This window comes from Rhamphochromis longiceps, linkage group LG5, assembly GCF_057381845.1.
Source record: "Rhamphochromis longiceps isolate RC_006_pf linkage group LG5, R_longiceps_female_GT1.1, whole genome shotgun sequence".
Lineage (NCBI taxonomy): Eukaryota > Metazoa > Chordata > Actinopteri > Cichliformes > Cichlidae > Rhamphochromis > Rhamphochromis longiceps.
The window spans coordinates 13,565,302-13,592,730 of NC_140561.1; the positions used below are offsets into that span (position 1 = coordinate 13,565,302).

The 27,429-nt window shown below is 42.0% G+C and overlaps 1 protein-coding gene across 3 annotated transcripts in view; it reads right to left on the reverse strand.

Annotated features, from left to right (window-relative positions):
• The window catches only part of slc25a26 (solute carrier family 25 member 26), a 51,225-nt gene extending 24,834 nt beyond the window's left edge, over window positions 1-26,391 (reverse strand). For 2 of the 3 annotated variants that reach the window (XM_085405941.1, XM_085405939.1), the window contains exons 1-5: window positions 26,239-26,391; window positions 25,570-25,726; window positions 23,304-23,422; window positions 16,779-16,883; window positions 15,975-16,022 (exon numbers count right to left, since the gene is read on the reverse strand). In XM_085405941.1, the coding sequence (XP_085262067.1) occupies window positions 15,975-16,022; window positions 16,779-16,883; window positions 23,304-23,422; window positions 25,570-25,726; window positions 26,239-26,271 (462 nt within the window). In that variant the 5' untranslated portion in view covers window positions 26,272-26,391. The remainder of the gene's footprint in view (window positions 1-15,974; window positions 16,023-16,778; window positions 16,884-23,303; window positions 23,423-25,569; window positions 25,727-26,238) is intronic. The other variant, XM_085405940.1, reaches the window with a different exon arrangement.
• Between the last annotated feature and the right edge of the window lie 1,038 nt (window positions 26,392-27,429).

A 27,429-nucleotide genomic window follows, 5' to 3' on the forward strand; every position in this document is an offset into this window, starting at 1 on the left:
CACTCAGACCCGTTATCCTGCATATGCATGCCTTAGTTGTTGTTTTTTTGTATGAATACATTGGCGTGCTTAACCATATTCTTGCTTATGTGTGCGCATGTGTGTATGAAGAGCAGCGTTCTGTTTTCTCGCTGATGTATTTCACAAATGATCAAAAGTGACAGTGCCACTTGCTGTGACTGTCAGGTACGATATAATGCAAATATGGAGATTGCGTCTGCTGTGTCATTCTGCTGACAGTGCTCGTGTTTTTTGAGTGTGTACGTGTGTGTGTGTCCTTGCCAACTGTATTAGTCCTAACGTTATTAGTATTCAGAGAGGCTCCGGGCTGTCACAGGTCCTTAGGCACTCAGCGGAGGGCAGGAAAAACACATGTCAAAATATATTCACATTGAGCCTGATTGCAGGCAGGCCAGTTGGCTGCAATTTGACAAATGACTTTTAATAGGTCATACTGCAGCCTCTGCATACTGATGAGCATTTAGCAGGAGAGAAATAGTAAGTGAGATGGATACTGAGACAAGCAGACACATGTATAGATGGCCAAACCAAGCGATGAAAGTCATGGTTTATTTTTTCCAAAAGCTTTCTTTCCAAAAAAAGTATGTCAGCCCTCAACGTTGAATGCTTTCCTACTTTAGAAACTGGGCTACTGGGCTACTGTGGGTTAGCACTCCAAAATCAACTTCACTTGAGGCCAAACTCAAATCTAAAAATTTGCCTTGATACGTCTGACATTTAGCATAATACACTAGCCAATGAGATTAGTGTGTGAATTTGATGTACTTTGATTTAAACTGTTTGGAAGATAGTACTTAGTAACAAATATCTGTCTATCAAACTGTCTGAAGTCTACTTCTGTTGACAAAGTTTCATAAATTCTACACACAACACAAATTTACAAAAGCTCCACTTGGAGGTACGCTAGCTGTAGCATGTTAGCAGTGTTAGCCTTAAAAGCTACATGGTTTTCCCTACAATTTTAGTCAATCAAGCCATTTCCACACAGAGCGTGTTTTTAAAAAATTTTCAGATACAAACTTGTCCAAAAACCTCACTGTGAAAAACATGAAGTCAATATCAAGCCATGATGAGCTGGTCCTAATGTTTCTAAACAAGAAACCAAGATTCTGGTTTCATTCAATTCTCATTAAAAGGCAACAGCAGAGAGTATTTCTTGGTTTGATACAGAAGTTGAAGCAATGGTACATATTTCAGGATGTCAGTGGGGCAGTTTGAGCTCTTGTTAGCAGAGTTGGGACACATAAGGAAGCATAGGAACAATGTCAGAAAGCTGATTGACCCAGAGCAGCGTCTAGCTGTGTGTCTGAGTTTTAACAGCATTGTTTTACTATCTGTATATTCAGTACCGGGCCTTTTTGAGCTACATGTACACTTCTTGGCAAATGCAGTGGCCTGATTGGTCACATCTGTTTATTTGCATTTAAAAAAATGTGGAAAAATTAAACTTGAGCAGAAAAAAAATGCTGCAAATTTGGTATGAACGTGTTTAATGCATGAAATATTCACATACACATCCAATGTGTAAATGCTTTTAGAGCCAGATTTACTGATAAAACTCCTAAAAAGCTACACTCTGTGTTTACTAAACACTGGTTGCAGCTTCCCTTCTGTGAGCCTTTTTCTACTGGAGGTTTCATCCTGTTAAAAGGGAGTTTTTCTTTCCTACGGTCACCAAGTCCTTGTTCAAGGAGGATCATTTGATTCTTGGAGTATATTATTTTTGGGTCTTTACCTTACAATATAAAGCAACATGGGGCAACTGTTGTTGTGATTTGTCGGTGTATAAATACATTGAATTGAACTGAGTTAAAAGAGACATAGTTTATGACTTTCAGTCACGAGCCAAGTATTTTTTCAGCTGCCTTATGAAGGAGCTTTTGTTTCCAAGTGCAAAATGTTGTGTGGCAAATATTTTAAAAAATTACACAAATATGATTTACTAAGGTTTGCTGTTTACTTCTCTCTAGTATTGGAGCCATTTCAAACATACTAAAATCTCGGACTAAATCCAGCTATTATTTTTATGAGACTGTGTTAGCGTGTTAGATTAAGGTCTGAATGTTACAATATGAGAGAGAGAGAAAAAGCACATCCACTGAGGATTTATTGCCTAATGCATACCTTACTCTAATTTAACATTTATTACGGTGTTCCAGTCCAAGCTAAAGTGGTGACCTGGAACACACGCTATCATTTCCATCCATAAAGGCTGGGATTGGACCGATTTAAACGCAACTTGTGTTTAACTGTGGCAAGTGGATAATTAACATCTGGTGTATCTTTCCCTAAGTGGATCACACAGCTTGGTTTAATTATCTGTGATACCAAAAAGCATATTACCAGTTGTGCAAATTTGATTGTTTACACTCCACTAGAGCTGATAATTCACTCTTGGTTGAGCCTTGTGGAAACCCAGCTTCAGTTTTTATTACCACATTACTCTCTCCCTCTCTCACACACGCACACACACACACACACACACGCGCGCACACACACACACACCAGGTTTGCCACCTTGCTAAAAATGTGTTCAAACACACAATTCATGGTCTCACAAAAAAAAAATAAAAAAAAATAAAAAAATGAAAAAGTAAAAAAGCCCGGGTGGTCTTGATGACACTGTTTGCCATCATCACAATGACGGTAAAGGATGCTCTCAAAGATTTTTACAGTTACATTTTGAAATCCCAGACACAAATAATAAATACTCACATTGTAACTCAGTCAAGACACGGTGGTGCAATCTTGAACTCCCCCCTACCCAATTCTTGCCACCAGATGTGGAGCAAATGAGCAAAGAGCAAATGATTCATGAGGCAGAGAAGTCTAGCATATCCTCAGTAAGCACTCGATACTCAACGACCATTCCAAATCCATTTGGCAAAACCTCCTAAATCTGTGGATTTGGAATTTACCAAATGTACCATTTCAAATGAGACCACGTATGTTACGTCAAATTCAATTTATGCACAAGTGAAAACAAACATAAGGTCTTTTCCAAATGTTTAAATAGTCATTTTAAGAAACAGTGAGTCACTTAAGAGCTGTAGCTGACTTTGGATGGTCCAATTAAGAAATAGGAGGAGAGGAAAGGAGAGGAGAGGAGGAACCTTTTTAAAAAAGAAGCAGATGGAAGTCAGATGGTGAAGCATTCAGTAGGAACCTTATTCGAAGGGAAGAAGGACTATAGACCTCTATGGACCATTTTCTCTCTCTCTCTCTCTCTCACACACACACGGGTTATGCAGGCGCAGCAAAGCCCACAGTCTAAGTCCACATTTATTACCTGCTAATGCAACAGGGCTGCAAGCCGGATTCACTTTCCAAAGACACATGAGCGCGTGCATACGCTTCTCACACAAACATCGAGACACACCCACATTCCATCTGCTGTGTGTCACGAAAGTATGACGAGGAACTGACTGCGGTGACACGCTGATAACAAACAGACAGATCATATTTTAATATGCTGAAAGTCGATAAAGTCATTAATCATGTCAGACGGGCAGGTGGTGTTGGACGCTTCTGTAGGTTATGGTGCCAAGGGCTCAACCACAGTCGCTAAAAAGTCACTGAGCGAGAAGAAGCCAGACCTGTTGGACTATCTGCTGACATAAAAAGTAGGTCTGCGTGCAAGGGCAGCTGAAGACAAAAATACGAAAACAATAGATCGCTTAAAAACAAGTTTGTGCATGCCTGCGAGAACGAAAGAACATTGAAAAAACAAACACACTCACCACAGGCATGCTGCTAGTTAGTGCTGTTTTAACGAAGTATCACTGACATGCGATATGGATGCATGTTGCAATGCCCTGAGCTTTGAGCACACAGCGGGCCTGTTTTAAATACAGGTCAGGGGATGCGATTGATACGTATACATGTTCCAGACCAGTTGGCTACAATTTGACGAATCAAAACCCAAAGTAAAACTTGTAAAATGGAAATTTCTACACTTCGCTAAAGCCAGTCGTACTTATATTTCTATCCAAACAATAGTTAAGTAGTGCCATGATTTAAAAACAGAGCTAGCTAACTCCACCTGGCCTTTTTTTTAAATCTTCAAGGGGCTGTTAATTATTTTCCTCTTCTGCACAGGCTCCACACCATGCATGTAAACGCTGTACATCTGTAGTAATGACACAGGTAGTAAGTGGAGTGATCACACATCTCACATCCTGCAGTGACGCAGCAAAAAAAACAGAAAACAACAACCACAAAAAACCTGCCTTGGACTGTGAGAGGAGTTTGAATGTGTACAGTCCAATAAGAGAGACAAAGGGATCCTCTGTGTGTGTACGTGCGTGTATGCACCTAAGTACACTCTAGGGACAGAAAGGTTCAGGTCTTCTTAAATAAATAAACAAATACACATTTAAAAAACACACACACACACACACACACACACACACACACACACACACACACACACACACACACACACACACACACACACACACACACAAGTAAATCAATAGAAAGAGCCTGATCTGGCTCTCTGGGCCTCTGTTTGGCCTGGGGGTGGGGGAGTGAAAGAGAGAGGCAAACGAGAAGGCTCGATTACTTCTCTCTTGGTGGTTGTATAGTCCCGGTTAGTAGAAGCCAAGGCCTGCTCTCTCAATTACAGAAAACAGACTCCCATATGCTTTGTCAGTTGAGGCATGCATGTGCATACATATACACCTGTCTCTAGATTCCCCTGAGGCACGCTTCACACAAATCATAAGCTTATCCAACCTAAACCTACAACACAAAAAAAGCAGGACTTCCCTTGTTCTCAGAGCCTTTCCACCAAACCTAAATTTGTCACAGATTAAGAGGGTTGGAGGCCGTACATCTGCCGTGCATCCGGCAGCAGAAGCGCATGTCCCTTTAAGGTCTATACGGCGTAAATGCGAGGAGCATTCAGCCGCAAGCGACAAGCGATAGCTCATCCCAAAGTTTCTAGCCCCTGTGCGCTGTAAAAACTAGTGTGAGTGTGACTGCACTTGCTGAAGAATTCCACCTGACAGTGTTGAATGCCAAGGGCAGCGAGCGTGTGTGCGTATGTTTAAACAAGCCAAAATAGGGAGAGGTTTAAGCGCCGGCACATCACGCTGGAGCCAATCAAATGGCAGCTGGAGTTGGGTTCCCATAAGCTGCCACGGCCCACCAAAAATCTCAGCACAGCGGAGTTATAGTCCTGACAAATTAAGACTTGTTCGAAGCTGGAGAGAGAGAGAGAAGAAGAGAGAGAGACTGAGAAAGAGTGGAAAAGAAAAGCCTTAAGGAGGTGGTGGTGTGGAAACAGTGTGCTGGCAAAGATTCAAGAGAGCAATTCCATCGACATGAGAGAAATGCTTCCCAGAAACTGAATAATATTTATGTTGTGCTGGAGATCCCCCCCCACTTCCTCCCACCTGTGTGCAGCTTTGTGCAGCTTGTTGCTTCAGACTGGACACACGATACTGCAGAACACGCAAAAACACAAAGGGTCCTATCAACGGATACCCGATGCTACTCGGCCTTTACGACGTGAAGTCTAGCCCACTGCAAATGCAACACTGTTGTGAAGCAAAGGCATCCACATATGATGTCAAAAGGAAAAATATATAAAATTATTGCAAACTTAGTTTAAAAAAAAAAAAAACTGTTGAAGATGTTGAGTTGAACTTGTTATATATGAAGTAAATGTCATACTTATTCTATGGCTGGCTTAAAAGCATGATGGTTTGACCCGCCACAGCCATTGATGGATGACATCAATAGCAAAGGGCATATTAGCCAATCAATGGTGATGTGGTGTGATACAGGATGCCCTGAGGGTCGACCAATTAGCTGTTGACAGGAACAGAGATGTATTGCTGCCTCAGGACTTCGGTCTGAAGCTGAGCGCGAGACATGAGGGAACAGAGATAGAAAAACATGTTGGTGCTGGGAGCTGAGGCGCAGGCAAGGAGGCTAGCTGAGGCTAGAGAGCTGGACACTTGGTACTTGTCTTCCCAGCACACTATACAGCAGGGCAACTGGAGCAGGCATGTTCAAAGTAATGACCGACACACACACACACACACGCACACACACTCTTTTCAGAGGTTTCTGGTTGACTAAACTCATTAGAATTCAAATGTACATCTCCTTTGTCTTCTTCATATGATAAAGTAGCTCAGACCAGGCGAGCATTTCTCTTTAATGTCAACTATCTCACTGTTAGCACCAAAGATAGCTGGTGTCAAGAGAAGCTTCCAGAGATACTGAGATCTGAGAAACCCTGGGTAGATAATATCTGATCAAAATCAAAACTATGACACACAAAACAGATATGGAAGGTCATAAGGGTAAAATATTTTAAGTGTATCTGCAAAACTGCCATGTGACTCAGCTAAAACATTTCAACGAGGATTTTTCTGGAACCAGTCAACATAAGGCATCGTTTAAGATAGTAGGCTGATATGATAAGATTAATCTCACAATGGGGAAACTCACATTATTACAGAAGCAAAACAAAAAATACATGCAATATACCCTATAACACCAATACTACACAACAAAAGAAAAATATGAACTACATAAGGTAGAGGAGAAAAACTAAACTATAGACTGTAGAAAGAAATATAATTTAAATACGTGTGTTTATATTTGATACAAAGGATGACATTAAATTGTTTTAGATGCTTAGTAAGAGACAAGATAAGAAGCTTTGCACTGTCTGACTGAAAACTATTGCACATTGAGATATAGCAGTGAGTGCATATGTATATACACATGTGTATTTATACATGGGGTCTGCAGCAGCGGGAAGGAACCACCTGCTAAATCTCTCCTTCACACACCCTTGGTACCACAGCTTGTCTCTGAAGGAGCTGCTTTTTCAGTGACAGGCTAATTCAAGCTGGTTACAAGCATGAAGTATTATAGGTGAAGGAGTAAACCTGGAAATCACGATGCATCAGTGACACTATGCAGGAAAAAGTAAAAAAAACAACCAATTGTGCCAATTTCAGTAAGGTTATTAAAGTAAGAGCAAAGCACTAAGGTAGGTCCAGAACAAGGCCGCTTGCTTTTATATCTCCAGCATGGCACTCACACATGCCCATCTGAAACCCACATAGCAGAGGAGCAGACACACACTGTGCTCTCTGGGAGCAGTGCCCACGGCAATAAAACACAGACCAGAGTCATTCCAGCTAACCAGTTGGCCAGCTGAAAAGTAACACACACACACACACACACACACACACACACACACACACACACACACACACACACACACACACACACACACACACACACACACGTGCAAGCTGTACCTTATCAGCTGGGAATCAGATAAGCACAGCAGCAGCACAGCTGGAAATAACAGAATCTCCACAGTGAGAAAAGTGCATACTGGCAGTGACGCAACTATTCTGAGAAACACACACACACACACACACACACACACACACACACACACACACACACACACACACACACACACACACACACGAGTAAAACAAGACCATGTATGGGCCTGATTGATCCGTTGAAGGGCTTGACAAAAGGCAGCACAACATAATGCTGAGATGAAACATCGTTAGTGGAAATAAAAACACACACCCTTCATGGATAAGACATCTTAAATCTTAGTTCAACTAACACACCCATCATTATTCAGTCTTCATGCGCCTCAAAAACAATAAATAGTACAGATATCCAGTTACCGGATCACCCAGAATGACATTAAGACGGTTCCTTTAATTCATTTCTAATTCATCATTTACTCCAATACTGGCTTTTGTTTTAGATTTTCAGATGACTGGGCTGAGCTGTCTTTTTTTTTTATAACACATTATAGTTCAGGTGATATGTTTACTATGGTCACTATAGTATACTATGGTATAAAAGTATGAAACTTTTCTAATACTTGTTTACTTGTTCTTGTAATTCCCCATTTACTAGTCACCTGAATGAGATTCACCATCACCTGGGATAGGCCCCTGCAAAAAATAGATTTTTGCTAACTAATCCTAAAAAACAACTTAACTTTTATACACTTGGAGCCCGTTTTTTATAAAGACACAATACATTTTCAATATTTGATCTGATGATGGAGTTATTGCAGTGTGACAGCTAAAGTTAATCATGTGGTTAGGGATGAGTACCGGTATCCGGTGCCATCTGACTTAAACGATAGTAACCAGACCGAAAAGCAGCGGACATTTCGGTGCTTTATTTCGGTGCTTTTTTTTCCTGAGCTGTTATACACTTTAGATTCTAGCCAATCATTTTACATTTCCGAGGATAGTAGGCGGGTCCAGGTACGCATGTTCTTTTAGAGCAGAGCTACAGATTAAAAATGCCCAAGGTGAAGCGGTCAAAAGTCTGGCTGTACTGCACAGCAAAATATGCAAACTGCTGCGGTTCCCAGGTTTTTTCCTCCCACCGGAGCCCGCAATGGCCAAAAACTGCCTTCCCATGTTCCCAGAATTTATCTGCGAGCTAACAGCATCATGGGACAAACCTCTGTCTTCCCGCGTCACTGTGCCCGGCTATGGACAGTACATGGAGTTGGACAGCGCCGAGGAGGCTAGCTTAGCGAACCCACCCCCTATGGAGCCATCTATGGCTGCTTATCTGGCCCCGTCCCATAACCATTGTGTCGGCGGCCCCACAACTCTGCCGTCCAAGGACTGCAGATTCTCTGCTTTGCAGCTGGAGAAGATTTATCGGGCAGTGCTCACGCCATGAGCTCCATCTCCATGCTCCGGCATGGAGATCGGCGCCCACTGCTGTAGTGTGCCACCAGCAGGAACACATCCTCCGGCCCGACCTCCATGCCAGTCAGCCTGGAGCAAAGGCCCACCCTGGTTGGACGTTACAGCCCCTTTGGTGGCTCATGCTGTCCTTTCTGCTGGGTCTACCGCTCACTAAGGTGGTGGTGGTCTGATTCCGGTTCGGTGGCTGCTCTGCGGGGCGTGTATATATGTCCCATACTTATGTGTTGTACGGAGTGAATCGACTGAAAGGGAACAAATAGTTATGTCTATAATTTCTGTTCCCTGAAGGAGAGGAACGAGTTACAACACAAGGTGGCCCCACTGAGCAGTTTGGCTCGGTGAAGAGCGGCCATCGAACTGAGGGATGACTGTGATGACAGCGGCTATATGTGCAGGCGGGGCCGTGCGCGTGTCAGCAAACGTCATCTGCCTTAAAGGTGTGAATAAAGGTTTCTTCAGCCAGGACACGCAAGGGCGCGATATCTCATACTTATGTGCTGTACTTCATTCCTCTCCTTCAGGGAACAGAAGTTATAGACATAACTATTCAATTTAAAGTCAAAAAGCCAACTAATTTGACAAGGAGCGATAAGTTACATTTTGAATTGAACGTTACAGTAAATCCACAGGAAAGAGAGGTGGTTGGCTTTGGAAAGGAAGTGAGGGGAAAGGGGAGGAATAAGGATCTGCATCACTGGTTTTCACGAAAAAAAAAAAAAAAGTTAGGTTAACCTCTAATTATGGGGTGCTTCCTCACATCTGGCTTTTACACAGCACTGATTTATCCTTCTTCCACTCCCACAGCTCTCACTCTGTCCTGTCACTCCAGGATAAAGTGAAAATGAGACACTGGCTATATAGAGTGGATCTGATTGATGAGTTGCCTCATGTAAACATTCTTTTTCAGCAAATGCAGTAACTTATAAAGTGCTGATTGACTGCGATGGGTGTTAGAGTAATTAGGCTGTTGGGGTATTATGTCACTTAAATACCTGCTAAACTCAAGTGGAACAGGCATCCAATTCAAGCTAAATCTGCATTACAAGTATGGCTGTCAGGGGAATAATGCATCACTCTCAATCTTGTGTTATGGCACCAACATACAGAAGCACACTCCTGACACTTATTTCCTTCCACATGACATCCAAAACATAGCCATCGCTTTTCCCTCCATTCCAGACCCCCACCAATCCCACAAATACTCACAGACCGTAAGTCCCTTGCCAGGCTGTCGGCTGTGTGTTATTAGAAACACATGTGGATTACTAAAGGTTTTCTGCCTGGATTGAGATAAACATGCATAAAGTTGTGGGAAGCAAACACAGCCCCAAGACCCCGAGGGATTCACTGACTAACAAGGCCACTGTGGTCATGAATGCAGCACTTACACAGGCACTATACACCGGAAAGCTACTATAGCCGTTAAAGGCAACAGTGCCTTTTTCCTGGGAATATGTTTGGCAGATGATATCGGTAATAAGTCTCAAAAATGCACAGAGTAGCCGTGCATGATGAACTGCAACCAGAATGATGGATTTCGGAGTCGTCGTCAACGGGGACCAGCGTACTTAACATAAGTGTGTGATCCATGGCTCTCAGTGGTACAGGCTTCCAATGTATCATCCTAAACAAGCCAGCAGAGAAAGCCCGGTGCTGTCCCCCAACCGAACTTAGCAAAAGCCACACGTGGGGGTCTGACAGCATGGCAGCTAACTCCTTTAGCCCTACTGACTGCAGAACTCATCAATAAGACCACATGTTGATCTAAGGAAGGTTACTGAGGTTTAGTCAGATTTGCAGCAGATGTCCTACTGCCACCTCAGAGGGACTGGATATACGAGTGGGCTGCAATACGCTACGTGCATGCCAGTATGGCTGCATTAGGAAACACAGAAGAGGAAAAATATATAGATATGATCATATTCACAAAGGCACATTGATGGGAATGACAGGTGCAGCCAGAACCGCATTCATCCGTCATCCATAATGGCAGTGGGAGGAAAACCATTATTCCCTTGAGTGACATCTATGATAAAGTGATACAAATCATCCAGCGACAAGTGGATCGCTTAAGAAGGTCATCACTCTTCTAACAAGAGTCAGCCTGACCTGGAAGCAATGCAAACAGGGGCAGGATTCAAAAAGAGTATCCCATAAGTCAAGAAAGTTGACAGTAAAGAAAGGAATGATACGAACCGAGAAATCAAGCTAAGGCCTCCAATCGTGTATTCTTTAAATTTATTTTATCAAATTCACTGCTTGTCATTAAATGTTCTGGAAGTCACTCAAAGCCTTCTGTTAATGAACTGGCACTTGCAAGGACATCCCCAACACCAATCACCTAATTTGATTGAACATATGGACGTTTCAGCTAGCCACTGGTGACAAATTAAGGTAAACACCAAATAAATCTACATCATCCTCCCCTTACTTTCTATTATCTTCTTTAATACACACTATACAGTCGTACTTTTCTTTGTAATGATAGCTGGACTTCCTGTGGAACAAACTGACTTATTTTGCACTTTTTTTCTTTAGGACATCCTTGGCTATTGGTCCTATTTTTAAATGGTTCCCTATATTATATTATATTATATTATATTATATTATATTATATTATCCATCCATTCGCTTCCGCTTCTCCTTTTCAGGGTCGCGGGGGGCGCTGGAGCCTATCCCAGCTGTCATAGGGCGAGAGGCAGGGTACACCCTGGACAGGTCGCCAGTCTGTCACAGGGCCAACACACAGGGACAGACAACCATTCACACTCACATTCACTCGCACATTCACACCTAGTGGCAATTTGGATTATCCAATTAACCTATCCCCACAAGGGGATATTATATTATCTTAGTATATATTATATTAGTATATATACATATTATATGGGGTGGTCCAACTAATTGTTGACCAAAACAGTTGTAGTCAAAAGTTTACATAGACTCAGTTTGGGTAATTTAGGCTTTTCTGTTTCCAGTGGTACTTGAATGCTGCACAAAGTGGATGGAATAATGCAGGAAGACAACTACCTCTACATTTTTCAACCTCACCTCAGAATCAACAGCTAAATAGTTTAATCTTTACACAATTGTATGTTCCAACATGACAATGATCCCAAACACACACGAAAACGTCTACAATGAATAAAGCAGGGTGACACTAAACTTTTGGAAAAGACTTAGAAGATCCCCAATGTCAATCCCATTATAAATTTGTAAACTAAACTTAAATGCCAAGTCAGTACCAGGAAACCAATCAATTCTGCCAAGAAAAGTAGTGACATATTTGGCTAAAACCATGCCCATGAAGAGTGTATGCAAACTTCTGACCACCACTGTGTATGTATAATGTAAATATACTTTGAATGTGTACTCTGACAGTTCTGACTCAAAACACCAAGATGGCAGACAACCCTCTACGGTTCCTCCATATCACAGGAGCACACGCAAACACACACATATAGCCCTTCACAGGTCAAGGATCAGATCTACTGAGGTCAACAGGCTTCTTCAGTCCTCTTAGCCCGCTCACTGATCACAGAGTAAACAGATAACACCAGCAGCTCCCATTCGCTTCTGATGTGAACCCATCGGAGCAACGCTCCATTTTATTAATTTCAAAGGCTGATAAAAGTCTTATTCTATAACTGTATAATAGCAAACAGTTATGAAATGAAAACGGCTCACACAAACAGTGCAAAACGAATCAAGAAAAGGCCCAAAATAAGTGAACACATTCATCTCACTAGTGAGCCTTCTATTTCATTTTCGAATGACAGCTTAATATTTTCCTTGGCTTAATTTCTCTTTTTTCCAGTGCACTTTCCTTCTTATTTAATCCAGTCTTGTTAAGCTTTTAAAGGCGTTGAAGTAATTTAAGAGTTGGTTTGCTCTCTGGGTCTCTGAGACTAGCGGCAGCTGCTCCGATGAGCTCCAACTCTAAAGCACAACGCAGGAGGAAGCCTTCACTCCTTTACACGTGTCACACAAATCCTACCTTTACATATTAGAGGAAAATAAACAACCTTCGCTTCTACTACCATTTCTTTTTTTCCCTCTTTTTGCTCTGTCTCAGTCATATGAGGGTATATAAACATGAGCCTCTATGGATCAGTGTGCACAGACACAGGATATAGAGTGATTCCACTTTTGAACCCACATCAAGGGTGGAGGGTGGACACAAAAAAGGGGGGGGATGGGGAGAGGGTTCTCTCACACACACACACACACACACACACACACACACACACACACGCTCTGCTGTGTGCCTGTTGAGACAATTTCAACCTTAGGATTCCACCAGAGGAAGCAGCATCCACCCCCACATTGTTTCTGACAATTATAACCCAGTGTACACACCACAAGACCTGAGCTGTCAGACATGTAAACATGGTACACGCTGAGTTTCCTAAATGACCCTAGTGTGGTTACCATTTAAACGCAATTACTTAATGATCATTATGACATCAGAACACTCAATGTAACAATACATTCAAGCAGAGTTAAAGAGAACTCTGTTTAAGCTGGTCAAATTGTGGCAAAATGCGGTCTTTGGTTCATGTTTTTCTCTCATTTGTCACTTTTCTGTAGCTCAAATACAAATCAGCTCCGATTTGTATTTGATCTGTTGGTAACAGTTAAATCCCAGGTTAGCGTGTCTTTCCTTACAGCTAAGCCCTCTGCTGGAGAAGGCGGGGGGGGGGGATCGGGCAGCAGATTGACGAGGAGATGGATAAATAGAAAGCAGAGCTGGGATGGGGGAGCCTGGATGGAGAGGTGTTTCATAAGCCCAGCTGCCAGAGCCTGTACTTTGCATTGCCAGGTCCCAGCTGCTGAAGTGGGGAAGCTTTGAGGTTGACGGAGGGGTTGTATTAAGCAAACTATATGTAATGCTGGTAAAGGGAAGTCATTCTAACACCCGGTTTTGCTTTAACTTAGGTGGCTCAAATGCCTCCCCTGTCTGTGTGCTTCCTAGATTAAATGTGTTTATTAAGAGCATTCAGAGCAGACACTTTCCAGAACATAACTATAAGTGATTATATGTAGACTGGCTGTATGTCAGAGTCACTGAGACAAGGTGCATTTTACAGAGCCAGCTTTACTTACACCTGCCACTCCGCAACCCACACAACACTGCATTACTAAACACTATCTAATAACCCACTTAAGACTCAATTACTCAATATTGCCTCAGAATATGTTGGATCAGAAAAAAAAAGGGCTCGATATAAAAATAAATAATTTCTTTTAAAAATCAGTAACTGCTGTGCATAAATGTCATGGAGCTGGATTGGTACTGATAGGTGAGGAGAGGGAGGAGGGGAAGTACAGATTGTGTGGAATTCAAACAAAAGTCAGGCACAAGCTTCATAAAGGCAGTACCAATCTTAACATGCCATCTAGTGGAGAAAGATGGTACAATCCAAAACCGTGCAAGTGCAGGAAATCCTGACGAAATGAGGACCACTACTACTGATGACATATAATTAGAGTCTTGATTAGACTCGGAAGATTACCCTGTGTGTTTTCATACAATGAATGCAAATGAACACACAGACAACATCAACAGCTTATGTGGGATATGGGGCAAGTGTAGTCTCTCTCAAAGTCCTGAGCAAAGTCTTGCTGGTGTTAATTAAAAAAGGTCCTTGTTTTTCTAGAGCAGAATAAAGTAATTTTTCACCGCGCTCCAGTTTCCTTCACCCCAATCTAAATCTCAGTGATTTCATGCTCTGTTCAGTTGGAACCCATAAGATGCCAACTCAGCAGAAAACTTGACAGAAAGGGTATACCGCAATAAAGATTAATGTGGTGCAAAATTAAAAAGAACTGAAATCCTATTAATCAATAATTTAGATTTAAGTTTTAAAGACAACTTTGGGCAAAGCCAGGGTGCGCTGGGCAAAAACCGCCCGTACATGTAGGCTGGCGCAACAATGACAAACGGATCACAACTGACGTGACACTTGTACTCCTTTACTCCACCCTCCAAGATGATCAAAGTGGATTCTTGCACACTGGGCGCTAATGCGATATCATACCCATCAGAAAAGGTTTCTGAAGGCTGCCTAATGAATATATAGCACAGATAGGACCTCAATTAGTGGGCCAGTGAGAGCAGGGAGGCGCCATGCCGTACCACATAAACAAACTTATCTTGACAGGGTCTCTTGGCCAAAGGAGCGAGATGGGCGGATAGCGAAGGAGGCTGAGAGAAAATGAATTACCTTCCTGACACACGTCAAAGCCAATCACCACGAAGCATCCTTTGCCGTTCCCGTGCCCCAAATCCCTGCCGCCACCGCTGCGTTTCATCTGCCAGTGTTAGTATGCACACAGGCCGTGCGCCAGCCTCCAAATGTATTCATTTATTCAGAGCCCCTCGGAGAAATCACAGTGTCTTGTTGTCCTTTTTTTCCCTGGCTGTCCAGATGGAATTTGCGTGAATAACATCAGTTTAGTGAGGCAGAAAATAAGTACAGGCTAGCACAGCAGAGGGGACTAGATTACACCCTCACCCACCTCCCTAAAAAAAAAAAAAAAAAAAGACAAGTGTCACCTTCATATACTTCTTTCTCCCTCTCCATTTTCTTTTTCCACTTCTATTGAAACTCAAAACACCCATACAATGCTTCCCGCAATTATTTTGCAATATCATGCACTGCAGGTGCAATTAGGCAGAGGATCATGAATCAAAGAACTAGAGCTGCTTTTTTTTCTCCATTACAAAAAGGTGAACGCCTATCAAGGGAGTTTAGCCCAGAACTCATTTATCCTTGTTTTGTTTTGCATTTATAACCAGAGTAATTGAATTAATTAATCAGATTTAGCTCTAAAAAGGAGAGCACACATCTTGTGCAAGTAATTGACTGAATTGAAAGTGAGGGAGGAAAAAAGAAAATCTGTAAATCAATACTACAAACTTCAATCCAACCCCAGAGAAATTAAATTGTCTTCAGTCACAAGCGTGGAAAGCCTCAATATCCGTTCAACCTATCCAAAAAAATCCACCACACATCTTTCAAAGAGCTGAGGAGCTGTTTTTAGTATTGATTTCAATATGATCTGTATGACATACTTTGTAATTACCTGGAACTAAACTTTACCAAAGAGGAAAGGATCTGCTGTGGAACAGGTACTGATGATGGTATCAACAGTGGATGACAGACACAAGTGAGCGACTGAGTGTGAAGTTAACCCGTGAATGAAACCTACCTCTCTGAGAACCGTACTGCCATATCCTCTGTACAAGCCTCGAACCCCCTGCCCCGAGAAACAACAGGAAAAAAAATGTTTAAATCTAACGTATAAAATCTAATTTTTGCTTTAATGCACATCAGTCAATGAACAGATAAAGCACTTGTATAATTCATCTGTGGGAACAACGTTTATTCAGCTTCTTCACAGATTATAGCAGCACATAACTGCTGAGAGCTGTTAGGGTTAAGGCGCTGGTATGCTCCAACCAAAGCACTCGTCTTAAACCCCCCACCCCACACACCACACCCACCCAACATCATAATGTTTAGATGGGAGCGGCAGAGTCTAACAATTTATTACAATTTATGAAATCAGTGACCCAACATCCACACCCATTCAGAACAGTGATTGGTGGATCTGATCGGTACATCTGGCTCAAAGCAGAGGGGACTTCAGAAACTTAATTTACTTATATGTTCAAACATATGAATATGGACAATATACTCATTTAAATCTTCCCCACCTTGATCTGCTACCTTTTGGAACTACTATCAACACCTCAGCCTTGAATCATGGCTTCACATGAACTAGCAGTACACTTCATTACTTGTAAACTCACAGTGCGAGTACTTTAGTTCTGGATTTCAGATAAGTTTGCTTTTTGATAATCTGCTTGCATTTCTTGGCAACAGGCTTGTTTTCATCAATGGCCTCAGATCCCATATCTCAGCAGCGTTACTGATATGAACGACAGCCAAAAATCACACACACATAAACGCAAAATTAATGGCCAAAAACGAGCTTCTGATTGCCACATACCTCTTCTCTAAGAGTAGCCAGCAGTACGTTGTAGGTAGAGGATGAGAGGGAAGCTTGGGCCCTCTGTTTGACCACCTCTGTGGGTACCCGGATCAGACACGCCACCTACAGGATGAAAAAACAAAACATTAAAGGCCTGAATTTGTAGTTGTTGTATTACACTATACTTTCATTTTATAGACCCTTTATATCCATGTTGTGCTTAATTGGAGGTTAGGAAACCCACATCTTTGTGTGCGCACATACCCACGCCACTCCCCTAGATGCCCTTTTGCTGTACATGATATCACCTTCTGTATGTTTCTGCTACGTGGCAGGTGGCCATGATGTGGCACGGCTCGAGGAGAGCAATTACATGAAGCTGGCAGGCTAACGACTGCTTTAGTTAGTGCGCAACTGGGCCAATTAACAAACTGGTACACAGAGCGGACATGACACCAGAGCAACAGTTGTCATGTTCGCAAAAGGTCATCAGGCTGACTGTGTATCTGTGTCCAAGGAACATGCTACCGTCAAACACCCTGATAGATCCAGACACGCATGCACACCCCAGCAGCCACACTCCCTGCTCAAGTCCCAACCCATCCACCATATGTCAACAAAAATATGGACTGCCAACAGCTAGTGAAGACAGACATGAATATTTATGCTTCATAACTCCCATGGTCCGAAAGGCAAGGAGAGGCAGGCAGGCAAGCACAGCTGCCCACCTGGCGGCTTGATTTCCCACTTATCCTGCACCGGAGTGGAAAAACCGGCTAACAGCAAGCAATCTTTGAGAGCGATTTGTGAGCCCCCCCCACCCTACTGTGACTTCCCTTAGTCGCACAGATGCCAGACGCCACAGCAACACCAAGCTAGTAGGATAGCAAGGAGAGAAGGAATGTTAGAGGCAGTGTATTAAAGACGCTTCCCGTTTTGCTCCTTTCCCAGTTCAGCTGTCGCTATAGTGATTTAGCATTTGGGCTCTTTAGGCTCTTTTGGGCCATACCCTGTAAATAAGAAGGCAAAGATACACCGCAAGCTGTTAAAGGGTTCTGGTGGACACTTGCTCTCTCTGTCGTCTCTTATTTTTCTGTACTGCTATAATACCTGCTGACTGTTGAGCAACAGATGGACCAATTCTCAACTTTGTTTTGACTTTCACTACATCATGTTTTCTGCAGGCTACGCAAGTTGTTCCTCTTTTCAGCACACAGTGAACACAGCAGCCTTAATCTCCATACATAACAGCAAAAACAAACGACTTGAATGTGCCTCTATAATTCTGTGCAGGCTGCTGGTGTTTCACATCAGTGTGTCCAGCTGCAGCACAACCACGGAGCAACACTACCACCAAGTGCCCAAACTCGCACCTGCATGACCCATTCGCAACAACTGAGCTTGCTGCATCTGCCTCTGAGATCTCATTTACCCTCCCCCTTTGGTCAAGTTAGAATTTCTAATACATTGTACATCATGTTTACCCCAAACCAACTCTCCAAAGGAGCAGAAAACAGCAGCTAAATGGAAAGAAAGTGGCTATGACAAGTAATTACTGATGTAATTGGCTGGGGGTTTGGACTTAAGATGGCCTTTTCCTTTCCTGTCACTGCAGCGAGGAGGCCAGAATGAGACACAGATTACACCAAATAAATGAGGAACATTGTTTATTTGGGAGTAATTTGTGCAACTAGAGGTGGCGGCGATGATGCTGAGTGGATAAAAGATCGAGTGTGTGGTCTCCGAGGCTATTTCAGATACAGTATCAGAAGCGGCAGCAAACGAGGGAGGGAAATGAGTGATGCTGAATGAGGACACAATGAGGTATGGCTGGGATGAAGGAAATCTAAATAATGGCTAGAGATGCGGAGGTAATATCTCATCGGAGAGCAAGCGAGATACAAAGAAATCAAAGCAGAAAAAGAAAAAGAAAGGAGCACAGAATCAAGAAGGGGAACGAAAGCAAGCATGCAAGCATTCAACACTTTCCTCCGGCTCGTAAACTTATTAGAAATCTGTTGGTAGCCTTTTAAATTTCTGCTACCATTTATCTTTATTTACAAGCTGCTGGATATGTCAAGCAGCCTTCATTAGGAAGCTGCCTGTCTGTGTTTGAAGCTCTTCAGTTTGGCCTGTTGTCGTTTGTCCAAATGACAGAGTATGTTTTCTGTTTGTAGTGAAAGTCCAGCACTCAGTCATGGGAGAACCACAGTAAGGGATGGGAAATTAGCAGAGACTCGTAGCACATTAGAGTCATTAAATCCCTCCATCCGGCAAGCCTTTGCCCCCATGCCTCTTTTACCACGTCTGGCCATCAGGACACGGTGGTCGGTCAGTCGGGACCGGGATTGCCGTTTGGCACCATAGCAACAACAGGTGGGAAAACATATAGGCTGTAATAACTGCATTGGGCCTAACTTATTTGGATTTATTCATCATTAAAAAACAATGCGATCACCACCAAGAAACAAGATTGCCCTTTTGTGGACAATAGTAAATTTTAATCTTTTTTCTTTGTTGACATTTGGCTGCAACTATAGTGCAGTTAACACAATATAAAAAATAAAAAACAAACAGTAAGAGTGCCTTGAGCTGCCCTTTCAAAAAGACAATACTGTCTGTAACCACTGTTTCTTTGGATTTCATTATACTTCAAATGCATTACAGTATCGCAAAGGATAAAGTAAGCAAGGAAAATGGAAGAAAGAAGGAAGATGGAGAAGAAAAAGGTCATGGAGAAGAAGGGTAGAGATGAGGACACTGCATGTCTCCAAGTCTGAAACAACAGCCAATAAATCACAGAGCGTGGCGCTCCTCGAAGGCGATGCATGGATTATTTCTCAGAGCCAAGTTAAGTGGCTGCCAGTTTCTCCTACCTCCCTCCCAAAAAAAGAAACTCCTCCCTTGTGCTCCCTCCTTCTCAATGTCCCCCCTATCTTGTCATGTCACACTGTATTTTCCAGTACATCCTCCCACAGATGTGTGGCAGTAAGAGGGTGTGGGGAGGGGGGGTTATAGATGCGAGAGAAGCCTGCTGCCTGGCCTTGACAAATGAGCTTTCAGGGCAGACGTCGAGCGAATGGGAATGAAGATAAATCTGATCTAATGGCTGGATAACAGCCTGCTAGAGCCTGACAGACGCCATCAGCTTACACATTCTTTATGGGAGCGTCCCACCACTGCGGTCGCACAAACACCGAGGTGTTTGTGGCAGTGGGGATTTTCTCTCATTGTCTCGACCCTCTCGAGTTCTTTCTCTCTACAACTCTCTGTCTGTCTGTTATTGCCTGCAGGTGAATGCAGTGGTAACTAGGTTAATATAGACACTTGAAGAGTAAGATTCAACAGCTCTAGTAAATTTCTGGCTTCGTCCACAAAGACTGTGCACTTGTTAGACCAAAGGATTTTAATTCCACTATCATACGTTGGTACAGAATAAAATCTGAGCAGCAAACTCCCTTTGGTATGGCTATAATAGATTTAGTCTACATTTATTAATAAGATATTGCTAAGTCAAGCACACAATCCACTGAGCTTGGACATCAAAGTCGCAAAGCAATAAGTGCCCGTAAAACATCTGTAGTGAACGTTGTGGAGTGGAAACAGTTGGTAAAACACACTAGCCTCCTGGGGGAAAGGATCGTAGACTGAGTGGGTTAGAGAGGGGAAGTCAGGCGAGGACCAAATAACAAGTTGCTTCTTCTTTAAGTTGTGTGTGTTACACAACTGCTGCTCTGGTCTCCACAAGAGAAAACGAGAAGGAGGTAGAGCAATAAGGAAACAATCAAAGCGAGTCACTCTGATCTACAGTCGCCATCCATCCCACCATCTTAACTGCTTACTAAAGTCAGGCCTGTTTGTAAAGAGGGAAAAAAAAGAAGATTGATTAGATCTGGTTAAAGATAGGTGGTCATTACGATCTGTTTGACATATTACATTTGGATGAAAATGGGGAAGCTGCACAGTTTTCATAAAATCTGTTTGTGAAATATTTTCCTTGATCCCTCAAAATTTTCCTTTGGCAATTTGTTGCCTAATGTCCTTTTTATTTGTGGCTTAAAGGACAAAAACATTTTTAGCACACTGTATATTAAATTATAGCACATATAAGTGCCAAAATAGAAAATAAAGTCTTGTGTGACTGTGTTCACTGTGTTTTTCTGTCACCCATCTCACACACATCTGACAGAGCTGATGTGCTTCTGCTTTAACCTGTTGCCTGGCACTGACTCATAAAACATTTGGACAAGTGAAAAACACACCTAGCTATGATTGGCCAGTTATGATATAATCTCAGCTCAGATGAGATGGACTATTAAAAAAAGGAACTTTGGATGAAACCAAGTGAATAACGTAAGATTCAAGTGACCCTGTCAGCAGATAAGAATTGGGTTTTATTTTATTACACTGGTTATGGCCTGTGTAAGGCCATGACCAGTGTAAGGAGAAGAGAGAACAGTCATGAACATTCAAAAGGAGAAAAACTACAGGAGAGAATCGACAAAATCAAACTAAATGCCCACAACATTATACACATGAGGACTAGAAAATAAGGAAGGGTCAGTACATCATGGGAAGTCCTACAGCAGCCATAGCAGCCTAATTAACGGATGGCTTCAAGTTTACTTATCAAGACCAAACTATAAATTCAATTAAAAAGAAAAGATTTATGCTCATCATAAAAGTAAAGAGGGTGTCTTGTCTCCTGAAGCTAAATAAAAGAGTGCTAAAGTAAGTCAGATACACCTCTCATGAAACAAAACTTCAGGAAGTGAGGATTACCAGAATGTTTGTTAATCACGCATTTTCTGCTGCCTGTGTTATTAATTATTTTCTTGGCAAATACTAAGAAAAGTAAGAAATTGTCACCACTTCTGTCAGACACTCAAAACAAGACTGTTATAAAAAGTCATTAGCACCTACTGAGACAAAGAATCATATTTGGCTGCTGTTGCATCACAGTGCAGAAGTTTAGGTCTTGTATCTAACTCGGGGCAGCACTAGGGTAGGCCTTTCATGGCTAAGCCTGAAGATTAGCCTCTTTGAACAAGACGATCTCAGCTGGCAGAATGCAGGAGGATACCGCCCCTGCTCTGCTCGGCTCCATTCTGTGGATTTGTGCCTTTGATGTGCTCAAATCCACAATGAGGTTAGAGGTAGTGGCAACCTCTGCCTGACCTTTCACATTCAACTTGACTGTAGTATACATAAAAAACCTGAAAAAAATGTTCTGATTGTTAAGTGTTAAACACATACGGTAACCCCAATAACTGATACACTAATTCTGAGAACTAGGGGAAGATTTGCTAATCTTCGAGTATCATTATGTCCTCTTGCGAACACTGTGAGGCCTGAAAAGTTTAGAGACTCCATCTAAAAAAGGCAAAAACTTTTCCCTGATCCAAGTTTGGCTACAGACTTCTGTAAATTAAAAAAACAAAAACAAAACAAAACAACAACTTGTATAGCACCGCGCTGTTCTCTGTGCTTTGCCACACTCGGATCGCTCCCTCCGGAAGTTCTGTTCTGTAAGCGCCTTAAACGACCCGCGCTGGATCTCTTCCACCAAGTCAAAATGTCAAACTTTCAACTTGAATTTCATTCTGGGAAAGAGGAAGAAACATCTGCATGATGCATCAGATCAAGCTGCTCCTAGGAAACTCTCCCACTAGAAGGCTTGTTGGGCTCTAGGTCTTAAACCATGATGCCATGCTTCGCTCCGTTCTTGCAGAACAGGCTCAGTCTCAGAACTTTCTGATCGCACCTCGTAGGTAACCTAAAGTACAGTGAACAACCTGCCATGTGGAATAATCCCATTTCATAAACATGCAAAACCTGGCTAAATTACACCCATCCAAAAGCCATGAATACTGAATGTCTAGCATTTTGCAGACAGCCTAGGGTATACCAAGGGGGGCATCCTATTTTCCATATCCCCCATTTCATGCCAGTGTGAATACCCATGGCCCCCTTATGGCTCAAATCCTGCGGTTCACTACAAGTGACTGGGAGAGGATTCGGCTGAGGAAATTGCGCTGCTTCTCATTGGTTTCAAGCGTGAATTCCCCAGACTAAATTGTCAGAGTCTGGGGTACTGAGATGGGAAAGTAGATGAATCAATAGGCAGTAATGAGGTCTTATTTACCCAGCTGGTTGAGAGAACTGCTGGGACAGTACCGAGGAAGCCCCCTTAACTCACCCAGCTGGACCTTGAGGCCTACAGCCAAAACCACATACTCCCTCCCCAGCTACTCCATTGAAGAGCGGTCTACGAAATTTAAAAGGCGAAAACATTAAGAGACATGCCATTGGTTTTCATTTGGGACATACATTGGTGGGAAAGAAACAACAAGGGCAAGAACACAGAAGAGCAAAAATATGCATGTAAAGACAGCTGGCCTTCTAAAGATGGAAGTGCTGGGAATCATTTAGACCAACAAAAGAATACAAATGACTCAACAGTTTACTGCCAGAGTGAAACAGGGATAGAAATCCACATGAGAGGAGACAAAGGATGGGAGAATGAGGGACAGGCTGACTTACTACTTCTCCCAGGGAGGCGGCCAGCATGTGAGTGACAGGTGCCACATGTGGTAATGCAAACACTCCACCGGTGCCGAGAAGGGCCTTTGTGTATTCGTAGGTGACGAAGAAAGCAGCGGCTGAAACCAAGCAGAACCACAGGCGTTTAAGGCCCATTAGTCAACCAGCATAGAGCAATTAATATCCCTCACTACCACTGACAGGGGAGGAACTGAGGTGTGTGTGTGCGTGTGTGTGTGTGTCTGCCTGCACTTAAACCCAAAGAAAGTTAACACATTCTGCAAAAGTATACAGATGAAATCATCAAAATCACTCTACTCTACTCAAATAAAGAGATGCTTATTGTATTTCCAATTTCTGACTGTGAGAGTGGTAGACATGCAGAAAAAACATACTTTCTTTAAACTGATGCTCAAATATTAGGTACGTTGGAGCTGCTACCCTGTAAGACTGTGCTTGGCACCTTCTCAAATGCTCTCCTTGACCAGGATGCTGCCTGTGTGGAAAACACTAAGCTACAGTTAGAGAGGTTTACATCTATAGGCCCTTTATAGACCACTTCAACTACAAGGCAATTCAAAGTTCCCAAATTAAATCCTAAGAAAACAAACAGATATAAAAGGGACATTTAAATAGGATTGTAAAGCAAAATAATTGATCGAAATGCTAAAAGGAGAGCATCATTTAGTTTAAGGTTCCAGTGAATTCAAATAATCACTAAATTTTCAGAAAGCTACAGTGTTATTTGTGGTAAATTCTTTGAGTGCATGGTTAATTTGCTGCAGCTCAACAAATAAATGAATCAGCTTCAGTGTTATTAATGTTACTTTTTTCAGCAACTGTTTAAAGGAGTAACAAGCAATTGGCAGCACTTAAAGTTGTGAGAAAAGCATAAGTGCATTCCATGGAGATTTTGAAGGGGTTTTTTTTAAACATTTGATCCTCTTTGAAGCAGTGACTGTAGAAAAAGTTAGAAAGCCTGAACACAAACACTACGAATATGCAAAAAACACGCGATAACCTTAAATGAATGTCATGTTTTTAATTCCGCTCCGGACTCGTGAATCTCAACCCAGCAGCAGCGGTAACGTTTGCACGTCCTCTCCCGTTAATGCGGCAGGTAAATAATCAACTAACAGTGCATATTATGTTAGCGCGATCTGCCTTATTACAAAACCTGCCATTACTGTGCATTTAGGTGACCATGATGAGAGAGACAGACAGAGTCTGGCTCAGATGCTGGCAGTTCTCACTGCAGTCTACCGTTAGCGTCTCCTTTCAGGCCAGGATAAACGAATGTCACCGAGCAGTGACTAAGTTTGTGGTCAAAGGCTTGCACCCATTTGCCACAGCAGATGCCCCCGATTTTCAGTAAGTGAATGTGTTTAATTGTAGGCAGGGACATTACTGGATATTCTTGTGTAATTGCTACAGAATAATTTATGTTATACTTTGTTATTGCTACAGAAGAATATTTATTTTATTATTTTACATTTAAACATTTTTTTCCTGGGGACCCTGTGACACCCCATTGAAGAGCCGTAGGCCGGATCTCTTAAGATCTCACTGTTGGGTTTGTAAGGCCATGTTACTCCTAAATTTCTATCTTGTTCGAAGAGAAGATATAAAACAAAGTTCTAAGCTAATCGAAAATGCCAATACTGATAGATTAACAAAAAACTAATATCGACTGACAATATCGGCCCACTGAAAAATCAGCTGGCCTCTTATCAAACTAATCTGATTATGAACTACCAAACTAAAATATCCAACCAGACGTCTATCAGAAGAGCAAAATAAGGTTATGTGTGAACGGTGAAAGATTATACTACCAAACAGGTAAGTTCTGTTAAATGCTGACAGGTGTAGGAAGTGTAGGAAAAGATATGTTCCAAAACAACTCATGACCAAGACATAAGCTATGATTGCAGTTTGGAAGTTCTTCTTTTTGTTGTTGTTTAAAAAAAAAAAATTAGATATATGTTACTGTCATTTCTGGTTGCATTACTCAGTAATCCCTCCATATACATGGACACAGAATCAGGTGAGATTAAGGTAGATTTTTTTTAATATGAGATATAATTTTATATCTTCTTCAAGATGAATGAGCTGAATAAGTCACGGTGTAAATATTATTATTATTTACACCGTGACTTATGTTTACAGATACACAGTGAGACACTGACAGAATAACACAAGAACAGAAATAATGCAAACAATAGTTCAGAGGGAATACATATCCAGCTGTCACAATTTAACATCATACCATTGGGGAAGGAGCCGACAGCAGCAGATGGGACTCCGGCGTAGATGCCCCTAAAGCCTCCAGCCTTGTAAAAGCCCTGCTGACTCTGAAGTCTGGTCTTTATTGTGTCGAGTGGAAACAGGGTCAGATCCACACACATCCCCGCACAGCCACCTGCCTGCGGTGACAGTCACATTGTGAGATGTACAGTAATGCTGCAACACTCACCCACTGTCCACTTAAGAAACAGAAAACACTGCTATATTGTCACGTTAATGTCTAGCAAATATTTAACTGCAAAACAAGGAGAGCTGAGAAATGTTGGTTGTGTCTGTAAGAGTTCATTTAAAATCGACTCTTCAAGGTCGGTTCAAGTCTCCACAAAACTCCAACCGAAAACAGACTGGCTAGAAGATTAACTGAAGTTTATCAATTTATATTTATCTATATATTTATATTTACATTATAATAACGTTTACATATATTCATTTCAGTACCGTTCTTTTATTTTCTCGAGCTAAATATAAAGCGTCATGGACTTTTACCTGTTCAAACAGATTTCATTATACTGTCTGAACAACAAGGAACCGGCAAAGTGGCGTTTTTTAATCCAGATATATGAGAGGGGGGTTAACAGCTTATATTTGTCTGTATTTAAAGTACGACTCTGTGTAAATAAAATTATCTTACCACCAGAGACGCCACGAACTCTCGCCTCTCCATGTTTCCGCTCTCAAAGCTGCCCTTGTGGTCTTTTAGCTCTTAAAAATGCAACTGCTACACATTATCTGACACTTCAGTGAAACCAAATCATGCCTGTGAAGGACGCAGCCATCTTGGTTAAATTACTTCCGCATTGCGTCACGACGCATATGACGTCGACCGCTTGAGCCGAAGCTTCACGTGCGTGTTTGTTTTTCGGAGAGTGTCTGAACGAGAGGGAAATAAAGCAGTAAGACAGACTCTCTGACTGTAACATGCTCTATAACAGTATAATATGTGCCTTTTAATACCTGTGGTGTCATTTGATGAGCTGTGGTAAGTCCTCCACGTGTTTGAGGCTCTGAGGTGTTTGAGGGATGCTGTAAAATTACTTAAAATTATAAAAATTTCCCCACTTTTCGATAGCTCGTTTCTATATTCTGGCTAGCAGATTGGCTCCTGCTGGCCGTTATTGCCTGCTTAATTGAGGAATATCTAAATATTAAAATAATTAAAGACTAATTGAAACAAAAACATACTCTGAAAATGTCAGATAACTCTGACAAACAGCTTGGCGCGTTTGGAGGGGAAAAAAGCGCAAACGCAACAGCTGTCCTTGTATGATGGCCATTTTGAGAGGTAATAGTAGGTAGACTACGGTGCTGCTAATCACATTAATTAAAGTTCTGTTGTAATTAGTGTGATTACTAACACATGTACGAATTCATATCAAAATGACTGCAGGGAAAAAGTTCGAGGCTTTAAAAGAAACGTGGTTACAGCTGGGTGACCATGTGTGATTGTCTGTAAGAAAGCTGTAAAATGTGACGATTTGGACCTTTAGCTCAGATGAAATGAACACCTGACAAATAGTCATCATCTACAGCCTAAGTGGATGATTGCAGGTTTGCTTTTTCCCATAAGAAATAAAGAAAAAGGGAAATTGCTCTGTCCTCAGCTCCCCAGAACGCTGCTCAGTCATTATGATGACCTGACAAAAACACAGATGAACTGGTGGCTAATTTAAGCCACCCTAATGTGGTTTGAAAGTGTGGCACAAATCCTGTTTGATCTTTTTAATCAGACCACATAATATGTGCTAGGGAGCAAATAATTTGAGACCTATCTTCACACACTCGTGTTGTCATTCTGTGTCTGTATGGCCTTGTATTATTGCAC